The sequence below is a fragment of the Danaus plexippus genome, chromosome 2 (assembly GCF_018135715.1).
Source record: "Danaus plexippus chromosome 2, MEX_DaPlex, whole genome shotgun sequence".
Classification (NCBI taxonomy): domain Eukaryota; kingdom Metazoa; phylum Arthropoda; class Insecta; order Lepidoptera; family Nymphalidae; genus Danaus; species Danaus plexippus.
The window spans coordinates 3,610,488-3,630,892 of NC_083537.1; the positions used below are offsets into that span (position 1 = coordinate 3,610,488).

General features: G+C 35.3%; 1 protein-coding gene across 2 annotated transcripts in view; it reads left to right on the forward strand.

The window, feature by feature from the left end:
- The window catches only part of LOC116779749 (uncharacterized), an 85,772-nt gene that overhangs the window by 57,641 nt on the left and 7,726 nt on the right, over positions 1 to 20,405 (forward strand). For both annotated transcript variants that reach the window (XM_061522953.1, XM_061522957.1), the window contains 10 exons: positions 7,116 to 7,334; positions 7,695 to 7,823; positions 7,920 to 8,037; positions 8,307 to 8,996; positions 9,072 to 10,642; positions 10,850 to 10,992; positions 11,649 to 11,849; positions 12,288 to 12,414; positions 14,165 to 14,352; positions 19,828 to 19,899. In XM_061522953.1, the coding sequence (XP_061378937.1) occupies positions 7,116 to 7,334; positions 7,695 to 7,823; positions 7,920 to 8,037; positions 8,307 to 8,996; positions 9,072 to 10,642; positions 10,850 to 10,992; positions 11,649 to 11,849; positions 12,288 to 12,414; positions 14,165 to 14,352; positions 19,828 to 19,899 (3,458 nt within the window). The remainder of the gene's footprint in view (positions 1 to 7,115; positions 7,335 to 7,694; positions 7,824 to 7,919; positions 8,038 to 8,306; positions 8,997 to 9,071; positions 10,643 to 10,849; positions 10,993 to 11,648; positions 11,850 to 12,287; positions 12,415 to 14,164; positions 14,353 to 19,827; positions 19,900 to 20,405) is intronic.

Consider the following 20,405-nt stretch of genomic DNA (forward strand, 5'->3'; position numbering starts at 1 on the left):
GTTTGCGAGTCGACTCTCAAAAGGAAACAATTTAGTCAAACAAAGTCAAATCTGCCGTTAATGGAATAATACGAATTGTTTGGCAGAAGATCAATAACATTATGGCCAGAAATATAAGGCTTATCGTGAACAATATCACAATTATATCCCTCAATCAATATAATGTTGTTATCCCACTGAATAAGATATTAATTAGTTTAGCAATATGCTTGGTATACTATTATGATAGGGATTTATTATACAATGCACAAAAGAAAATATGTTCCTTACTAAGTTATGTTGCAAGCAGTAACATCAGTTAGTAAGTCATATAACCTAATGGCGTTTTAACGACAACGTTATTTAGGAAATTAACAGATTTAATTTGTAGAATAGGGAAATATAAAAAATAGTTATAATTAATATTAACATAAGAAAATTTATTAAAAATGTAGCCAGATTTGATTAAAAATTGAGTTTGATGTCTTTATACAAAACTCAAACTATTGGAAAGTCCTACAGAAAAAGACATCTTGCCACAATAGAATCGAGTTATAAAAACATAAAATGTTATAATGTAAATATAAATATATGAGGATAATAATTAATGATTAATAGTAAAGATCTTAAAGACCTCTTGCAGATGTGAGAATTCAAAGCTTTAGAGATAGAAAGCTTACAGGGGCTAACAGCATGAAATAGCAGTACAAGAGAGAATGAACGGCTAAACCCAACCGGTGACGTATGAAGAGCCATTTGAGCTTTTGATAAAATTCAGAAATGTGACCATATTTGCGCAAGCCAAAAATGAACTCAGTAACTATATTTTCGAGACGCTCAGGTTGTTCAAAATGTTCCTGGTCAAATTAAGTAATAAATTTTAGAAAGAAGACATCAAAGTGTTAACATAATTTTTGTGGAACCGAGAAGAAAACTTCGCAGTCAATTTAACGTGCTAAGATTTTTTTGAATTCTCTTACTAATTAGTACAATACGAACAGACAAAGACTACTCGACGTCCAAGTATAAATAAATTTCTCTCGTTGAGGACTAATGTAGTAAAATTACATTGGGCCTTACAGAAAACAAAAAGAACGTTTTAGTAAAAGCTGAATCTAAAAACCGATGAGGGAGCCGCATTCACTTGATTGTTTTATCAGGAACAGTAAAGGATAATTTCACAGATAACTTTAAAATGAATCATGAAAGCGTAGCTGTGATACAACAAAAATTTTACATTAACCGCTCCCTTCCAGTCTCGTATACCAAATTTCGGTGACACTGCTAATGATTTAGGGCGAAAATTAAACTCTCCCTTAACGCGACTGACCATAAATATTGTCATATAATAACAAATCACGCGGGATGTATTACTCAGCATAATTTTAATGAAATTTGAAAGGGTTAGTATCTGGTCGTAGCTTCAAATTTCACATCAAGCTGCCTTGGAAATAATATTCTATCAAAAATATTTTTCGTTTCTATTTTAAGCCTGTCTTTATAACTGTCAGAATAATTCAATAAAGTTTCCGCCTTATTAAACGCAATTCCAAAGCTTAAATGAATAATCCAACATGAACGCCATTTGAGCGTAACGTAATTACTAAATTACATTTAAATAAAATAAGGCTGTGGAGATATTATACGTGTGTTTTGGAAAGGGCTTCACAAGATCGCTTGGCTGCTGTAATTTTCTGAGGAGAGTTCCGTCATGCGGACGTCGTGGCATAACCTCGAGATGTCGACTAATTGCTTAATTAACACCTCCAATCTAAGTCAGCTCAGCGCCACTTTGGTGTTATGTCTGCCATCTCCAGTTTGTCTCGTCCGTTGTATTCCATTGTTTAATATTTCTTGCACTTCAGCTCTCAACGTTTGTAAAGTGATCGAATATTACTAAATAAATACCCCGAATAATCACTGTCTTCCGTAACAGTGGATTGTCCACTAAAAGCTTGAAATTTCTTACCTCTTTCTTAAATATCCGTTTGGCACGCTCCATTATCATGTATTTATTCCTCTCTTTAAGAACAAACAATTTATACAAGAACAAATTAAGTTCATCTAAACTTGTATTAGTTGATTTGTAATTTATGCATTTCATAATATAAATTAGCTACGAAACCGATAGCAGTCATAACTAAAAAATCGATATTTAAGACCTCTTGGAATTGGCAAGTAATCCAGCAGTTGATTTATTTGAAAGGGACACATCGTTCCCAAGAGTTACAAAGTTCAATATTGACTCACAAAATTGCTTTAAGCCGCTGCAGCCGATAATAGTAAGTGCTTATTAGGAATGTAGACCTTAAAACATTCGCTTAGGGGGCAAATTGCTTCCGGCAGTCGTTTGAGCGAGGTGTTGTTAGTCGCCGCGCTTATTGGCATGTCCTCGACGCTTCCTTCCGTCGCGCGGAAGACCAATAAGATTTCACTGAAAATCAACACTTTAATAGCCTTGACAACTTTATAAAAACCGACTTTGTTTGAGAAGATAAACATGTAAATATGTATTTAGATACTTTACAGCATATCAATTAAACATACATGCAAATAATGTTTTAATGAATCACCCAAACTTGCAGTAAACCACAAATAGAGAGAGCGACACTTTACTTACATGTTCATTAACTGATATGTATTGATATTAATAAGGTCAACTGTTCATTATTATTATTTTCAAAATATACCATTTTAAAATCTATTTTATCCGACATGCGATATGAAATTCGACTGATGCATACAGATCGTGGAAGCAGTCAAAAAGCGTGCATTTTTACAGACATACTTCCTAAATGACTGAGTGAAAAAAATAAAATATATAAAAAAAATTAATTCATTTAACTTCTTTTTATTTGTACTATAAAAAGAATAGTTAGTATAAAAATTATTTAGGAATAAAGAAGTGATATTTTACTTTTAACTTTATTCGTTATTCGTATCTTTAATATATGAATATATTACACCTTAATTTATTTAACAGGCTCTTACTTTAATGCATATACAAAATTCAGCTGTTTAAAAACGAGATAAAACTTTCCTACTTACTCGAGTGTAGCATCTGTCTCGGGGAGTTCGGCAAGATCAGTCACTCTCGCCTAAAACTTACAAGACATCCCGTACTGAAAGTCTAAAACAAAACTACACTACTTTCATGAAGTCCTCGTATTCGTGCCTTCACGCCGTCCATACTTGGTACATTCAATTGCTCGGAATATATCTTTATCCGTACCATTTAACGAACCACATGTAACTTATGTTATCTTTAAAAGACTTATTATATGGCTTCTGCATTTCTTATCTCATCCCGTAAATGCTGGGCATATATGAGTGCTTTAGTTTTTGTTAAGAGGAAAGAAGAATGATTGTTGTTTAAAGCAAAAGCACCGTAGAAATATAAATGTTAATCAATACTGTAGTTCAGCGGCTTATAAACTAACTTTACTTAAATTCCTAACTACTTAATTGACAAACTTCCGTCCAATTAGAAATTACACTTGACCGTAGTTGTAAATGGAATGTTCTTTAATAATAAGTTTCAAGTAATATTTCGATTTTAGCGTCGTAAATTTTTAAACGAGGCCATTTAAAATATTGTTGGAAGCGACTTTTAATCGTTATATATTGCATTAGAGACTAGACCTTTGTTGTCTATGGATAATGATATATTAATTGTGTATTGATAAATTAATTCGCGATCGCTAATTGATCTCGTGTTTTTGCGTAACCGTGATGAGAAGACGCTATTCACGTTGACGCGTACACGCTCGGGGGTCGACGCCCGGGGGGAGACGGGGGCGTTTTGCACTTCCGCCTCACTGCACTCATTTCCGCATAAACAGCGCCCACCTCGCCAAGAAGTAGGCCTGATTATAATGAAATCTACACAACGTAATTTAAAAATTACGCGCCACCTACAAGTAAACATTTCCACGTATACTTTAATTACAGCCGCTCACGTTAGCTGTCGTAATCCTAATTAGAATGTTGCAGTTAGATACCTCAAGTCGACTAATCAGGGGTAACCGGGCGAGTTAAAACGAGACGCAATTTAGAGTCCCCCTTAAAAGTTTCCGAAGTGGAGGAGTGTGGGTGAAATAAAACAAAGGCAGGCACGCGCCCGTCACGGCACTCTTGCTGAGTGCTCTGCTTTGTGGCAGACCGGGCGATACAATGCGTCTCACGAAACACTATATGCACGATACATTATACTATACAGTATACAGAATCACGAAGAACATCCGAGCCTATCTTACAAATACCAAAACTTATCATTCCTGCCGCATGTATCCCCTGTTAATAATGCCGACTTATGCTAACATTGAAATGTTTTGTCAATATTCTACAAAGAGTTTATGTTTCATGTTTATTGCAAACTACGGTTGATATTTCGAAGCTCTTAAGACTTCTTCGAACTTAGTTTAAACTTACTGTTGTTCACCACACTTCTACTGTAGGACTAAAACTTTACAGGCAAACTCACATTTGCTATTTACATGTGTTTTTTTTTATGAATATAAACGAAATTCCTGATATAAAAATTTTTACAAAATATAAATACAATCATATTTTAACTATATTTGAATTATGATCTATTGATTTAATTTTGTTCTCGTAACAAAGACAATTTAATAGTATTACATTCATCAATAGTTTTACATTCATTGTATAGACCAGTTCTATCAAATAATAAGGTAGACAGTGAATCTTCCTCTGTGGGTGAAAACTGCTTGAACACGGCCATCATTAGAGTAGACGCTAACATCGAGCCTCTAATGAAGCCCCGATACAAGCAGCGACTGTGTTATCAGTCTTCACAAACACGATACACTAGCCAAGAGGCCCTTAAGACCCAGCAGACGCAAAGTAAGAAGTCCAATTTGTAATTTTTATTGCATGGATTACGAACTCGCGTTGGTTTTCCGTCTACAAAACCCATATTGTAAATCGAAAAACCCCCATCGGTATATTTTTCTTTTTTTTTTCTTAATTTGTTTATTATAAATCATAAAAACAAATACAAGGGACGGTATTTTTTCCTACCATTCGATTGAGGAAGTATAGCATGGAACTCCATGAAACGCTGAGGGCTTATCGAGAGCTGGCGTGAAAGCGGCTCTTCTTTCAAAAGAGGTGCTTTGTGCCTGCCACTACAACCACTTTATAGTGGAACATACATCCTTTAATATGAATACTTATAATGAATGCACCAGACGCCGACGGGGCGCTATTTGAAGTGACGAATTACATTTTTGCTTTTAGTTGGAGATCAAAATATGTTCAATTTTTCTTAATTCTAAAAGACATTAACTACAAGTGTGTTTAAATGATCGTTAATGTTTCAATTCATCATAGGAAAAAGTACTAAATGTATAATATTCAACGAAGGTCATCCATTGTGTCATATCTTAAAAATATTATTCTGAATACTGGTTTAAAAATTTCCTGCGGGTGTGTTTTTTTTTTGCAAAAAAAAATCAAGTAAATCTAAAGCAAGCCAACAAACTACTTATTTTAAAGTTAATTTATTAACTATAAGTCCTGTTAATAAAATTGTTCATTAAATGCAACATATTAATGATGGCTATAAAGAGACGTTGGTCACATAGTAATTTAATAACCTATTTAAACGAATCGCTGTCCTCCGGGATAACCCCATTCCAATAGGATTGCTTAATGAACAGTTAAGTAACAAATATATAGGTTAATAAGAAATGCCATGGGAGTTGCATGGAAATGCTTAGTAGCACTTGACGGATAACGTGAAACAATGGAAATATATACATTTCTGTGGCTGGTGATATTAATAAATAAATTGAAAAGAATTCCTATAGGAAACGCAACTAACAATACAAATCCGCTATCTTCGAAAGGCCATGATTGAAACTAAACCGTCTTAATTAAATCAAACTAATTGTGAGCGATAAGGGCAATCATCCGACATAGTTAGCCTCTTATTCTGTTCTAATGGTGCAGCAACAACGTTTCCAGGACACGGCCCTGAAGAAATGAGTTCAATTTAACATTATCTCGGACAATTGAATGCTACTGCGGACATGTTTTTTTCAAATTATTTAGTATCGATTTAAAATGTTTTAAAACTTGAAATACTTTTTTGTTGATCATTATTATAATAGTAACATCGAGTGCAAAGAACGTCGCTATTGTAATAAAAGTTACAATATAGTTAAAAGCTGTTTACCATAAAGTTATCGCTATTTAAAGCCGTACACCGCTAATTTCAGTATAGCTTTCTCCAAGCAACGAGCTCATGTTGCTTTATGATCGGTAAGAAGTAGGTAGGGAGTTACAATTAAGTTTAACTTTCACAGTTAAATATATATATCACCATATTTTGAGTAAACATTCAATTGAAGTATGTAATATGCAATATAGAATATTCATTCTAATCTAAAATCGTTTTAGTTTGAAATTATATTAATGTACAGGTGATTATTAAATGAATAATCACAAAAATTATTTTCTTAAACTGTGAGATTAAAAACTCTATAATTTACCGCTATTATCGCAAGTCAAGACTTTACGTTGGCTTATAATTGATTTCACGTCAAGTCGGCTTTACGATGTCTCAGCTTGTTTAACATTTATTAAGCAGTGGCTCTCACTGCAGTTGACAATGTTATCTTAGCTTAAAGTGACACATTAATGAAACACAAATAACAGAGAGAAGAAAATTAACAGTTAGCGATATTCTGCAAAAATATTTTCTATCATCAAATGATACATTTATTAATTTTTATCAGGTATATATGCTCAATTCGGATAACTAAAGTATATACCATATCATTCATCTCTATACATAAAAGAAAATAGTCCTGTTAAACTATTTATAACTCAAAAACTGCTGTACCGATTTGGCTGAAAGTTTTCGGGGAGGTAACTTCGAACCAGGAGACGGATATAGGATACTTCTCTTCAAGTTCAACCGCTTTTATATGTGACATGACAAAAATTACTTAAAACGTCAAAGACCATACGAGGCGCTGTAAAACGTGGCATAACAAACTCCCATCTGGCTCTCTCTGAGTCTCTTTCCATAATCCATAGTTAACGCGGCCGAAGTCGTGGTATATTTTAATTTCAAGTAATCAAAATCAAAAACATAACGTTTCCAGCGGGTGCGATGACGTTCAGCGTTCTCTGGAGCTCCTGGACCAGGTGTTAAGTGAATACGACGAGGGTGAACCGCGATCGTTGGAGGCGCGTGCGACGCCCGCCACACCAGCGACGCCCGCCACACCAGCCACGCCCGCCACTCCAGCCACAGACGACGACTCGCCGCTCGCCGGTCACACCTCCGAGGACGATGGATACATGAGCATGAACGGCAGACGGTGAGGAAAATGATCTTAACAAACGTTTCACATTATCTGGATGCTTTTTAATTATTTTGGTTATGTACAATTTATTTTAATTTGTCACCAATTTCGAAAATAATCAAATACATTTTGTGATGACGAATTATATACGTTGACCGCTTGGTACATACTAAAACATTTCAAGATCTGAACCTAATTACTAACTTTCTTTATACTTTAGATTATATCAATACTTGATTGCTATGCCTTCAATGAAGCGATGAATCGTGCAAGAAACATTAAAATAGAATATTTCAATCAAAACAACGGAGTTAATTTTTGTACCGTTCTTCATTGAACAATTCTACACTAATACCTCGCATAACCACATTTCAGAGCGAAATTCGCGCTGGGCTTCCGACCAACTGAGGAGCGTGAGGAGGGATCGCCTCCGGACCCTCCATCACCACACTCCCCACCACCGCCTGAAGAAGCTCAAAGAATTATATCAACCCTTTTACCTAAGTAATAACATATGACTCAACACTTCAATCTCCGAAAACAATTACATAATATATTATTTAATGTGACAAAACTTTATGATTACTCCATTATTTCTAGGGTGTCCCCCACAAATTCTGCAAAACATACAAACCTATTCAGCCATTCCGAAGCTGAAGAGAAATTGGACTCTATTATTAGCGTCAACGGAATTACAACTGCAACACAGACGACTTTTGTAAGTTCACTATCACAATGCTTTTATAAATAGATGTATGAGTTAACTATAATAAATGCTCTTTCAATACTCAAAAATCCTGTAAAGAACACATTCTTATGTATTCATTTTTATTGCTACAAAATCATGATTTGGTTTGGTTTGGTTCTAAGAGTCGTAAATTATATAAAGATTAGGTAAACATCATGACAATTTCGGAACTATATATTGACTATTATAAAATATGCTTGTATATACGATACAGTAATTAGAATATTTATTAATTCCAGCCAAAGACAAGGCACCAGCGTCCATATGGATGGGACAAAGAAGTAGAAGCGAATGGATTTCAGCTGCAGCAGGCTCCGGTTCCTCCTTACAAATTTTCATCGTTACAGCATGGATCCAGGCCGCCGCAAACTGAGATTGCTCCCACGTGGCTACCTCCGCGCCACTCAGCCCCACCGAGCAATCAAAAAAAGTCACCTAGTGTTGAGAACCCGCCTGTATTTCCTTTTATGGGGTTCTCCAGTGATTTCACTGACAAACCGTATAACGAGCATCCCGTGACCATTTATCCTGGACCAAATATTCAATACAGTCGTCAGTCACACTCACCAACTTACAAAATATCTCCTTCAAATTCCAAGAGTATTGAGAAAAAGAACAGTATGAAACGAGACAGTAGGTCTGATGGGGAAATTCTTTCACCAAAATGTAAAATACCTCCCCGGACTCTTGCCAGCTCTATGGAAAGACATAGAGAGGTGTGTAGAGATTCGACGGAGGATATAATGGAGAGTTGCAAAATGCGAGGAGCAAATAGAAGCAATGACGAAGATCATTTTTCCGACGATTCACTCGAAGAGTCCTTTCCGCCGCCTCCCCCCGCAGTTAGCACGCCTTCGAAACGCAATTCCATAGCTTGGGAAGTGTCTCTCGATGGTGACGATCCTCTTTTGACTCCCGGTAGCACTAAGGTATCTCAAAACTAACTTGAAACATCTCTCTTACTTAAGATTTCTTTAAGCTAAAAAATATATTTCACATTACAGGTTATAGGAAGAAGACGAAAGAAATCTGGCGATCAATCGCATTCCAGTACGAGTTCTATTCCTCAAAGGATTGATGATGACTGGGGTGAGGAATATTGGCCCCCGCCCCCTCCGTTGTCACAGTGTGAACCGATAGTTTCACCAATATCAGACGCGGAACCAGAACTTCGAAGGCCCCAGGACTTATCAACAGGGACATATGTCATTCGAAAGGGGAAAAATAGAAAACAATTACCAACCTTCAATAAAAATACAAGCAACAAACCACAATCGAATACAAATAATCTATCACAGAGTCATAGTTTGAATAGAAGCATTGAAAAATCAATAGACGGTTCTAGTATTTCAATAAGCGGGTCAGGCTCTGTAGGTTCTTATAACTCTAGGCCCAGTTCAGATCTGAGTCTACCTCAATCCCGATACAGCGCGGACCTTAACTCAAGACTAAGCCGTGAACTCAACACGCCCAACTCTAGATATAGCATTGATCTTTGTACACCGAATTCTAGATTAAGTAAGGAGATTACTTCACCGAAGTCAAGATTAAGTTTAGATCTCAATAATGGTCAAGATAGATATATAAATCCAGAATATTTTGGTCATAGTCCTAAAAGTAGGCAAGTAAATAGTGATAAAAATGTCGTCGGCTCTAAAACTAACAGTGGCCAAAGCAAATTATCTCCTCAAAATAGATTTACTGATTTTAAAAAATATTCATCTACTTTCGATAACATTCAATCCCTAATTAAAGAAGGTAAAGTGGAAGAGGCACCACAAAATGATTGCAATGAAACTGTCAGTGAGCTTTCTGTTGTCCCTCCGACTATGGTACGTGTCATATCACTGCCGAGTCTAGGAGCTGAGGCAGACAGCAATAGTGCTAGTCGTCAAGCCCTTATCACGACAGTAGAGGAAGAGGATGATCAAGAAAGTGGTGAAATCGATTCTAATGAAGATACCTCACCTTTAAGAAAAATTGAAAATAACATAAGTGCTATATTGAACCAAGGACGGGACCAAAAACATTTTACCCCATATACACCTAAAGACTGGAATATACATAAGGATGAGTACTGTGATGAAATATCTAAGGATATTTTAGAGAACAATTACCGTTATAGCTCTAGGGAAAGACAAAAAAGACACGATATCCAGAAATCATCGAGTCATAACGAAATCCAAAATCAGCGATCAATTGATCGACGCGATCGTTCTTCTGGGAGGAGATCAAATAGTATGCATAAGTCGACTAGTGCTAAGGATGTACCCGTAAGCTTGATGCGCCAGCCTTCCTCCTCAGATTCTGCTGTATCAAGTGGAGGTGATTTTCCTCTAAATATTCAAATAGTGGAACATCCCTATAGGCACAATCAATTACCTCCATCGCCTAGTACAGGTCATGAGATGGGACCGCTACCTCAGACACCGGAATCCCCAAAATTCCCACCATTACCACCTTCACCCGTTCAAGAAGTTGAAGATGAATACACAGAGATAATGCAGCCTACGGGAAGACGCCACATTAAAAAAGCCGATACGTTGCCAACACCAACTATGGAATCAAGGAGACGGTAAATATTTTGAAAATTTATAGTGATAAAAATAAACCTATGTAGATCACTTGAAAGACTGAACTTGAAATTTGCTTGAACTGTACTGTAAATCAATGTTAATATTGTGAGTGAAAAGCTCTTGTTTATAATTCGCCGTAGAAACATATATGTGTAGAATATTAAATTCTATATAATAGCATGAACATATATTTTTCCAATTTTCAGGCCATCAGAACCTCCCGCGGTGCCGCCTCATCGCGATACAACAAACAGCCTTAAAACGAGATCAATGGAAAACAACTTCAACAAGAATAGAAGAAATAGTAATTTCAAAAGTGGCTCAACAGACAGACGTACTTTGCCAACAGGTATATTTAAAGAATTAATACATTCTACGACGTTTAAAATATTACAATGATATTTAAGACTTTCGTCTTCGCACTACTACAGCATTTTTTTATTATTTTAAACTACATATGTACTACCGATGTTTTGGTTACTGTGCATCAACCGTGATCACGAGCAGAAAATGTCATTTCCATCGATAGCACATCCGGAAATATTAGTTTTATTTAAACCATAAAACATCCGCAAATACCGCAAAGAAAAAAAAGTCGGTAATCATCAGTAACCTCCAAAAACTTACTTTACTTAATTAGTAAAAATCATTCAAAAAGCATATTATTTACCAAACTGGGCCTCCCATATTTATGAGCCCCCTAATTTTTTATATTAATTATATATATTACAGCTAAATAATTGACAACTAAATTAGCTACATCCTACAGCACAAAAATTCATGGCAATAGAATTTCATTGGCAAAAAAAAATATTAATAAAAATATATAGGCAGGCTTATAAAAATACATTTTATTCAGTTGTTACACCAGAAACACAGTATTATAAAGTTATCTTTACAGTTGAAAGTACTATTTCTTTTGCTATCTAATAATTTTGTTACCATCCCATTATCTTTTGCGTGAACTACTGACAATATATGATAATTTTGCTATGGCTCCGATAGACACTGGAACCAGCGGCGCTCGCCGTCGTACGCTGCAGCGTCAGAATCGCGAATCCGGTTACAATGTTCGTGGACAGCTTCAGACATCCGCCAGCCTGCCCGAGACACCTGTGTTCGCTCGTGGCTGTGATGTCCCAAGAACTCCGCCAAGAAATACTGGCCCGCCCCGACATAACACCATCAACTCGATGCAAACTATAGGTTAGTTAAGATTAACTTTCTACGATATCAATACTGAATATAAAAGTATGGTACTTCTAGACTTAATGTCAACAGGCTGATCCAAATATCTCCTATTTTTCTCCTTTCTTTTACTGAACTAATAACGCCGGATCCTAAAATACAAAAGCTACAAAAAAAAACTTGCCCATAAGTCATAGTAAATGTTATTTTGCATGTCAACACGTTTTTCACCATAAATATAGAAATTCATATACATCCCGAATTGTGATAATTTTAAAGAAATAAAAAAAAAATATCGAATAATTATTATATAGGCATCTCGAAAGACACTAGTAAAATAAAATATAAGGCCTCATGATATTATCTCGTGTATTCGATATCTTGATTTAATAGGGCCATTTCATACTAGTTTTATTTGATTCATAGAAGACATATATAAGAATCTCTTGTTCACAGGAAGCAGCGCTACCCTAGGCGGTTATGGGCGTGGATCTGTAATGGGGGCTTCGGGAGTGTGCACCGGCGCTGACCTTCTCCGTCTGGGAGGTCCCCCGCGTGGCTGGTATCCAAGACAACGGAATCGGTAATAATGATGATAAGTTAAAGCCAGCAAAGAACAATACTTTTTTCCTTAGCTATAATTACAACTTCCTATAGTACTTTGAAAGCATATAGTTAATGTTGTAGGAAACAATCTGTTGGCTACTGGTGATGAAAATAAAAAAATAACTCACATTGCTACCTAGAACACATTACCAGCCAAAAAAAAAAGAAATAACGAAGACAATTATATCAAAACAGCGACGGATACTCTATTGATATCAAAATAATAACTCCTTGTTACTCCTAGTTTTCGTCCAAAAAACCTAAGCATAAATATGGGATATATGCGTCTATTCTCCAATTAAGTGACGGATATGACACAGCTTTAATAATGCGATTTTACATTGTTATATAATAATAACTACTGTTGTGTTTCTTTACATAAATTTTAGTACAGCAACAGGAACATCTAATGTGAGAAGTCAAAACGCTTGTCTTATTAAGTTTGTCTTGATTTAAATAGCTGTATATTTAATGTTTCTCCTCTAGAGGGTAGACAGTTTATATAGCAGGCGATACGAATTACAAATAACACGAGAAACACGCTTTTATTCCGTAAAGTACAAGTCAGCCACAAGAAAGAGTTATGTTTGTACGTCTAGCCTGGGGCTCTTTAATACCAGCACATCCACTCGATTCTGTACAACGCTGGGTAATTCATGTTTTCGAAAATAACAGACACTTAAATTTCCCACAACCTTTAGGTACCTCTATACACACGTTCACTCTTTGCGTTTCATCGCCGATACAATAACAAATATTCACAAGTATTTTAACGATCTGTAACGTCTTTCATTTAAAACTATATCTGGGTTACGATCCTTCTACTTACGTTTAGAACGCATAAACGTCTCTTCCTGAGGTATTCCCAGAGAACTTGGTCTTTCAAAGATTTTCAAAAGTCGAACTTACAAAAACAACTTCTGACAACCCATCCACTACTCCCTTTATGTTGCAGATGTCATTGTACAATGGTAGACCGAGTCTATTAGCCAGTCTCTATCGGTCTACCACTTAGTCCCTTCTTATTGGGATGAATAAATAAAATTCTGATTTATTAAGAAATACTTTGTAGGTTATTCGAAAATACAAACAGGTCTCAAACCGAATATTATATTAATAAACATAGCATCATTTTGTCTCAAACATCTTGGCAAGGAATTAAAGCATATTTTAAACCAGGCAACACATTTCTTCTTTTTAATTTTCCTGCAGATATGAACATGTTGTAAGCAGAAATCATTATTTACAACATGTTGTGAATATCGTCATTATCATGACCTTAAACAGATCAGCTCATTTAATTTCCTAACAAAAGAAAAAAGCTCCATAGCTTTACGAATCAGTTTGAAGTAAACAACAACTTTAACTTCATTAAAATTTATATACGCCTTTGGAAATGAACAATGATTATTCAAAACAATCGAAGTGTTCCACAATAATTGTATGCTGGACAATGCTTCGGCATTGAAAGCGTGGTATGCAATCCACGCACGACTTGAGTCTAATGACATCCAACCTTTGCATCTGTAATGTAGCTTCTTAATATAATTGAGGGAAATGTGATTGTTTATTGTATCCAAGCAGACGAGCATTGCAGGAAAAAAAAAATCCAGCCTATAGAGAGATATATTTCGGAATTATCTTTTCATCTCTCAAGGCGTATTTGGTAAATATTCTGCGTAGTCCTTTCCATGATAGCAAAAATTGAAGCCGCGTTTATCTAACAGGCCTGCATCTATCGAGCACCTGGATAGAATCTCGACATCAGCGAAGGTAGCCGCCGACCATCCGGTGGCATGGGAGGCGTCTGGTGCTCGCAAGCCTCTCACTCTCCCCCCGAACTTGACGCCTAAGTTCTTCCAAAAATCTCCGAGGGAAGCGCTGCGGCGGGTCACAAGTCTATTAATACGGAAAGGTAAGGGCGTTAGTAATTTTAAAATGATATTCGATGATGTGCAGTATCCAATAGATTATAGAACACAGTTAAAATATTAGAGATGACGATGAGTCACAGCTCCACAGAACACGACAGACGTTGTCTTATAAATCCGATTTATTATAAACAATCAAAAATGCTTATTAAAATTATGATTTAAACAAAGTCAAAATTATTAACTCTAATTCTATACAACATAAGATTAAATTTTAATCAAAACGGACTAGAATTATGTCTAAGTCAATTATTTAATTATCTAGTTTCACGTTTAATTTGTGCAGAGAAATAGAGCTAATTAAAAATGTATGAACCCGTCCAGTACGTGTAATACCGTCTAGTATAACGAGAACAACGAGAACAATCTTATTTATTATACGGAGTCAGAAATTAGAATTTTTGTTTAACTAGGTACTGCTTGGTTTGGAATAAACTGGGATAACAGTTTTAATTCTGGCAAGCGTATATCTAGATTTAGTGATAAATAAATGAGAATAAATGATGGTACAGATATAAATTCTCTATCCTCACCCACGCGGCAATATTTCTGGAGGTTGAAATTTGACATTTGTTATGGTATTACCGTTGTAAAATTTAAATGAATCTCGGGTGGGGTTTTCGTATGTATTCCATAACTGAAAGGCTTTTATCCCCCGCTATCCCGGTTGCTGCCAAGGAACCGAAACCCTGGGATTATGTAGTAATAAAATAATTAAAAAACGCGTCGTGCTACCCGAAAACCTTAGTTTCATACAAATGAATACTCTCGAAAATCTTAGATATCATTATGGTTAAAAGAATCATAATTAAAATTTATAAAGTTTACTATAAATATTTACTATAATAGTATATTATATGTCTAGTGAAAAAAAAATCTGTCTAGTTTTTAAAATTTAAAACGATATGTTATTTATACTATGTTTATAATTATGTTTTTAGTCTCTGGTCCTACGATAGAATTTTAGATACAACATATTTCTTTTTTTAAATTTAGATGTAACCTGAGATTTTTTATTGTTGTATTTCAGTCGATAAGTTCGTTGGCCTTTCACAATCTGTGATAAATACCGATTTATGGTATAATAAATAGAGATAATTTAGAAGTTTCAAGGACTGCGAAAAATATATAAAAAAATCACACAGATAATATACATATACTATAAATATATCCACTTTATATATTTATTAAGGCATTTTTTTTTTCAACAAACACAACAAATAGGAATAATGTACATACATATATAACAGACTAGTCTTGGCCCATAACTTCATCCGTGTAGACTTCGGATTTGTGTTCTGAGAAATATGTATAATGTGTTTTTAAGAATGTACATAGAGCCCACTTAACAGCGACATCTATATTCTATGTCACGTGACGTCATATACAATACAACTTGCACGTCCTGATCCCGAAGGAATTACAAAGAATTTTGGGGGAAATTAGAGTCTGTCTTATGTCGATGCCTAAGCTACAGTACTGAAAAGTTTCATCATGATTCATTTAGTAGTTTCTGTGTGAAAGTTTCGCATTTATAAAACATATTAGAAGGATTACAATTTTAAGAGAATTAAATAACATATGAACAGACTTACATACAAAATATTTAAATCATAGACTTTTTTCGTTAAAAATATATAGCGGTAACTTTAAAAATCCTTTAAATTATTTAACTTTCATTTCGAAAAACTTTAGTTTATATTCTAGTACATTCGCTGCTCAAGAGATGGCGTTAGTATACACATTGAAAAACAAAATATTTAGTTGTCCAAATTTTATAAATTGAAAACAATAATTGGAAGAGATATTTAAATAAAAACTCAGAACCATGTGTATCAAACGATATTTGAGAGGACAAAGTTTTTTTTCAAACGTTTCATTGTAAAGTTATCTTCAATCTTTCAGACAATTGATATCTAATCGTTTGTGGGCTTAAATAGGAAATGTTATTGTTCCGAACTTAATAATAAACCTACGTTCGGCCCAACAATAGCACAATAAGGCGCTAACAATCGGTTAGGGTACCTCAAAAGTTTGACTGTACAATAGCAGACGGTACACAATGCGTTTCTGTTACCTGCGACATCAGTATGTGCATAATGGTTAGTGCAGACAGAGGGACCTCGCCTTGGAGCGGTCGCTTGTCTGACTCACCTTGTCATGCGAGAGGATGACTGTAAGAATATAACAGTCCATACTATTCCGTGTTATCGAAACATTTCGATACACGAATAAAAAATAAGAAATCCATAGGACGAATTTATTAAAAGAGAAAGCTACTCGAAAGTACTAGTCATTTCTCACAGATAAATTAAAAGTGTCAATTCAGTGTGGATATACCGGTCACTGCCAAATATGGCAACCGGTCAAACTTGGAGGCCGCTGCCGGCGCCCTACATATTACTTCAATGTTCTGTTAACACTTATTCATTACTCGGACCGTACGTTATAGTCGTTTATTAAAAGTATTATATACATTTTTATCAGCAGTAATCTTTAATTAATCGCAACTGCAAGTCATTACAAGCTTAGTTCAATTTGTTTTAGTGTAAGTAAAAGTAATAAAAAATATAAATTTTCCATTCTCAGTTTTCTCTGAAGTGATAAAAAACGATAAATACGCGATATAGTATCGATAACTCATTACAATCGCTAACTTTTAATCATCGAGTTGTGTCAATTGATTCGTAAAAAATAAATATGGTTTAACTTAACTAAATATGAACAATAATTATCTTAAAACACTAGCTTGTTTCATATTATCTCAACGGAAATACGACCAGCCAACATTGTCGCTTTCCCACTCCGATGCATTCGTGTAGGAGAGAGATTCTCAATTTAATATGGACATAATATAAAAACGCAGACAGGATGATTAATATTATTTATATTAACTTCTTAAACATGAATAGTATACTTAACTGTTAAATTCAGAAAGACATAAACAGTACGTTGGTATTATTTTAATAAAACATTTATATAAAAATGGATTCTCTTAAACGTACTCATTATTCTATGCTTGTACCTTCTGCGCATCGTCCGCGGTTGACGCTGCGCATGCCAATGGCGACACATCCGTCTTCAACCAAATCTATGACTACATCCGGCCTCTAACAGTCAACTGTAAAGCATCTCATATCATTGTTTCATCGAAATAATAATTTATTACTTCAAATAATATGAGTAAGCTTTTAAATTGGGACGTGATTCACGGTATCTAGTTTGTGTACGTGAACTGCTGCAGTCACTTTATGATCCCTTTGGATATAATACTTGTCTTTATTATGTTGGTACTTGATACAGAAGCTAAGTGCTAGGCGGACAACCTAAAAGCTTTTATGGGCATGTCTGTCATTAACCATCAAAACCATATGGTGCTTTACCGTGTGGTAAAAACTACAATTACCTTATTTGATGTTCACCATACTGTAACATGTACAATAAATGAGTACTGTAATTGATTTTATGAGAAAATTAATTGTGAATATAATTATTAAATTCTCACAGTTTCACGTCAATAAGGATTCGTTCGCTATTATTAGTATTCAAAATGGAGGATCGGAGGGTGATGTTGATGTTTTTTAAAAAAGTTTTTATAATAAGACGAATAAAAACGGAAAGCTTGTCTCTGGTTAGTCACCAAAGTAAAATCTGTTCCAGATTATTATACGGCTTTGGAAACACGACTGTCATTTTTAATTATATTACTAAAATAAATTTATAATGTTAAATAACTAAGAATTATTATGAGTACGTATAATAACTTTAATTTAATATGTTAAGGATTATACCATAAATAATATAAACATTTTTAAAAGAAAATTTCACAAAGTATTCACTATTACCGATAATTTTTGAAGAACTCCAAGATAAGATATTTTATGATTATCACAATATTACATAACACACAATAACTTTAGAAACAAATAATTTACTATGTAAACCTAGTGTATTTGCTATGAGTCAAAAGTAAATATAACTGTTAATGATGGACAAACTTCTCGAGACACCTTCAATATTATTAAAAATCTTCAATATTATTAAATTATTATTTATACAATGCTTGGACTGTTTTGCATTAAGACATCAGTTATAACCCTATAACTTTTGAAAATACAGCATTTGGTCACGCTGTCTAATATAAACTATAGCGTACTTTGATTACTTTTTAGGCAGTGTACTGAATAATCACTAATAACCTGTTTTAGTGCCTCTCTATAATTTCATAAATAATTTCAACCAAAGTTCACATCAGGAAATAACTTCTTAGTGGCATTTAATTAGTACATTAATTGCTATTAACGGGCTCAATTCTAATAATAAATATATAATGTTTTCCTCCTTTGATTATTACCATATGTAAGAATTTAAAGCTGACTCCACATAACAATTCCTATATTCGTATTGTATATCTCAATGTCCGTTATAAAACTTTAAAATTTAAAGCGCTGTGAGTATTTAAGGATGAAATGTTCGAAGATCTAAATTTATAAGCAATTGTTCGGACATCTGTTACATTATATTAGCCCTAAGCCGTTTTCATGTGCAAAATTGAGCATGTGGTGTCGCAGAGCGCCGGCCGGCCGTTGTTGCGATTTAAGGCCGCACAAGTCAACGCCACAACCAAGGTCACCGCGTCCGGCTTCGTAAAACAATCGTAAAATTTGTTGCAATTGAATCTTTAAGACGCCCTTATCTATAACAAGATATGACTCGAAGTCGTATCGGTACTTGAAAATTATCTTGCAGTTTTTCATAAGTAAAACCATTACTGTAAACGGCGTCATTGCGTAATATAAATTGACATGACTTAACCGCAACTTTCATCAGATGATAGGTTCGAGGATACCTCGGCTTTATGTTATGCACAATGAACGCACCATCGTAACGTAATTTTTATCGTTAACCCGCGATACTAAATGACAAGTCATCAAAGATAGTTGTTGAAGAAATTCAACATTTTAATTTGCAAGCTTTGCCGGGTTGAATGCTCGTTGGAACCGGTCGAACGGGCCAATAGAGGATGTTCCCGGGAATGTGCCTCAGATGGGTGGTGGTGTCTCCCTCCTCTTCCCTAGTCAGATAATTCCGACTCGGATTGATACGCCACTAGTTTAATAGCAACAGGACATTATGATACGCTGTGACCGGTTCCATATGTTAAATAAAAAGTTGCATGATTGCATTCAATGAGGTCTTTCGTTTCTTTCCTGTTCTCCGTAACCATTTACTGTAAACTTTCATAGCGACGTTTATATATATGTAACACATTAATGGTGTGCTGTCCGGATAACGAACGAAGTATAATAAATAAAGCATTGTTAATTTACCAGTTCACCGGTGATCAATAATAACGTAAGACTCGTATCTATTGGATATTGTACTTATCGACTGAACGTGATAATAAGCACGTTTCCACGTGCGGGAAACGACATTTTCATAATCATATTTGTCCTTAGGTAACAATGGGAAGGAGAAAGAGAATTCTAGAAGCAAGGAAGCCACTTCGCCAGCAGCCCGTTCCGCTAACGGTTAGTACTCAATATAGATCATGGTGAATTTAATTTTATTTTAAGACAATGTTACGCAACGGGTTGCTATAGCAATGCTCGAGAATAGTCAATGAATGGGCGAGTAATGATCGGGCTTACCCCCGTGGTTGGGGGCGCGGGCGAAGGGCGCGGTCGTTGCCGCACATGTGCGGGGCAGGGTTGCGACGCGACGGTCACCGCGCCGTCACCCTGCGCAGTCCGACCCTCCGCGTCGAGCAACCAGCCCCCGACCCTCACCCCGCCACCCCGCCACCCCCTGCCTCTGCTGGGGCGAGAACACCGCATTTGTTAGCATTTTTTTGCGGATATTGGAATTTCCCCCTCCGTCGTGCTGGTGTCTACGCGAGAGTTTAAGATTGCCTGTCATTACCACATATCGATTACAACGCTGTATAACACTCGATGGGCTCTCGTATTGTTTGAATTGAGCTAATCATAATATTAATGATATTGACTTTATACAAGCTATGAACGAAAACAATGGC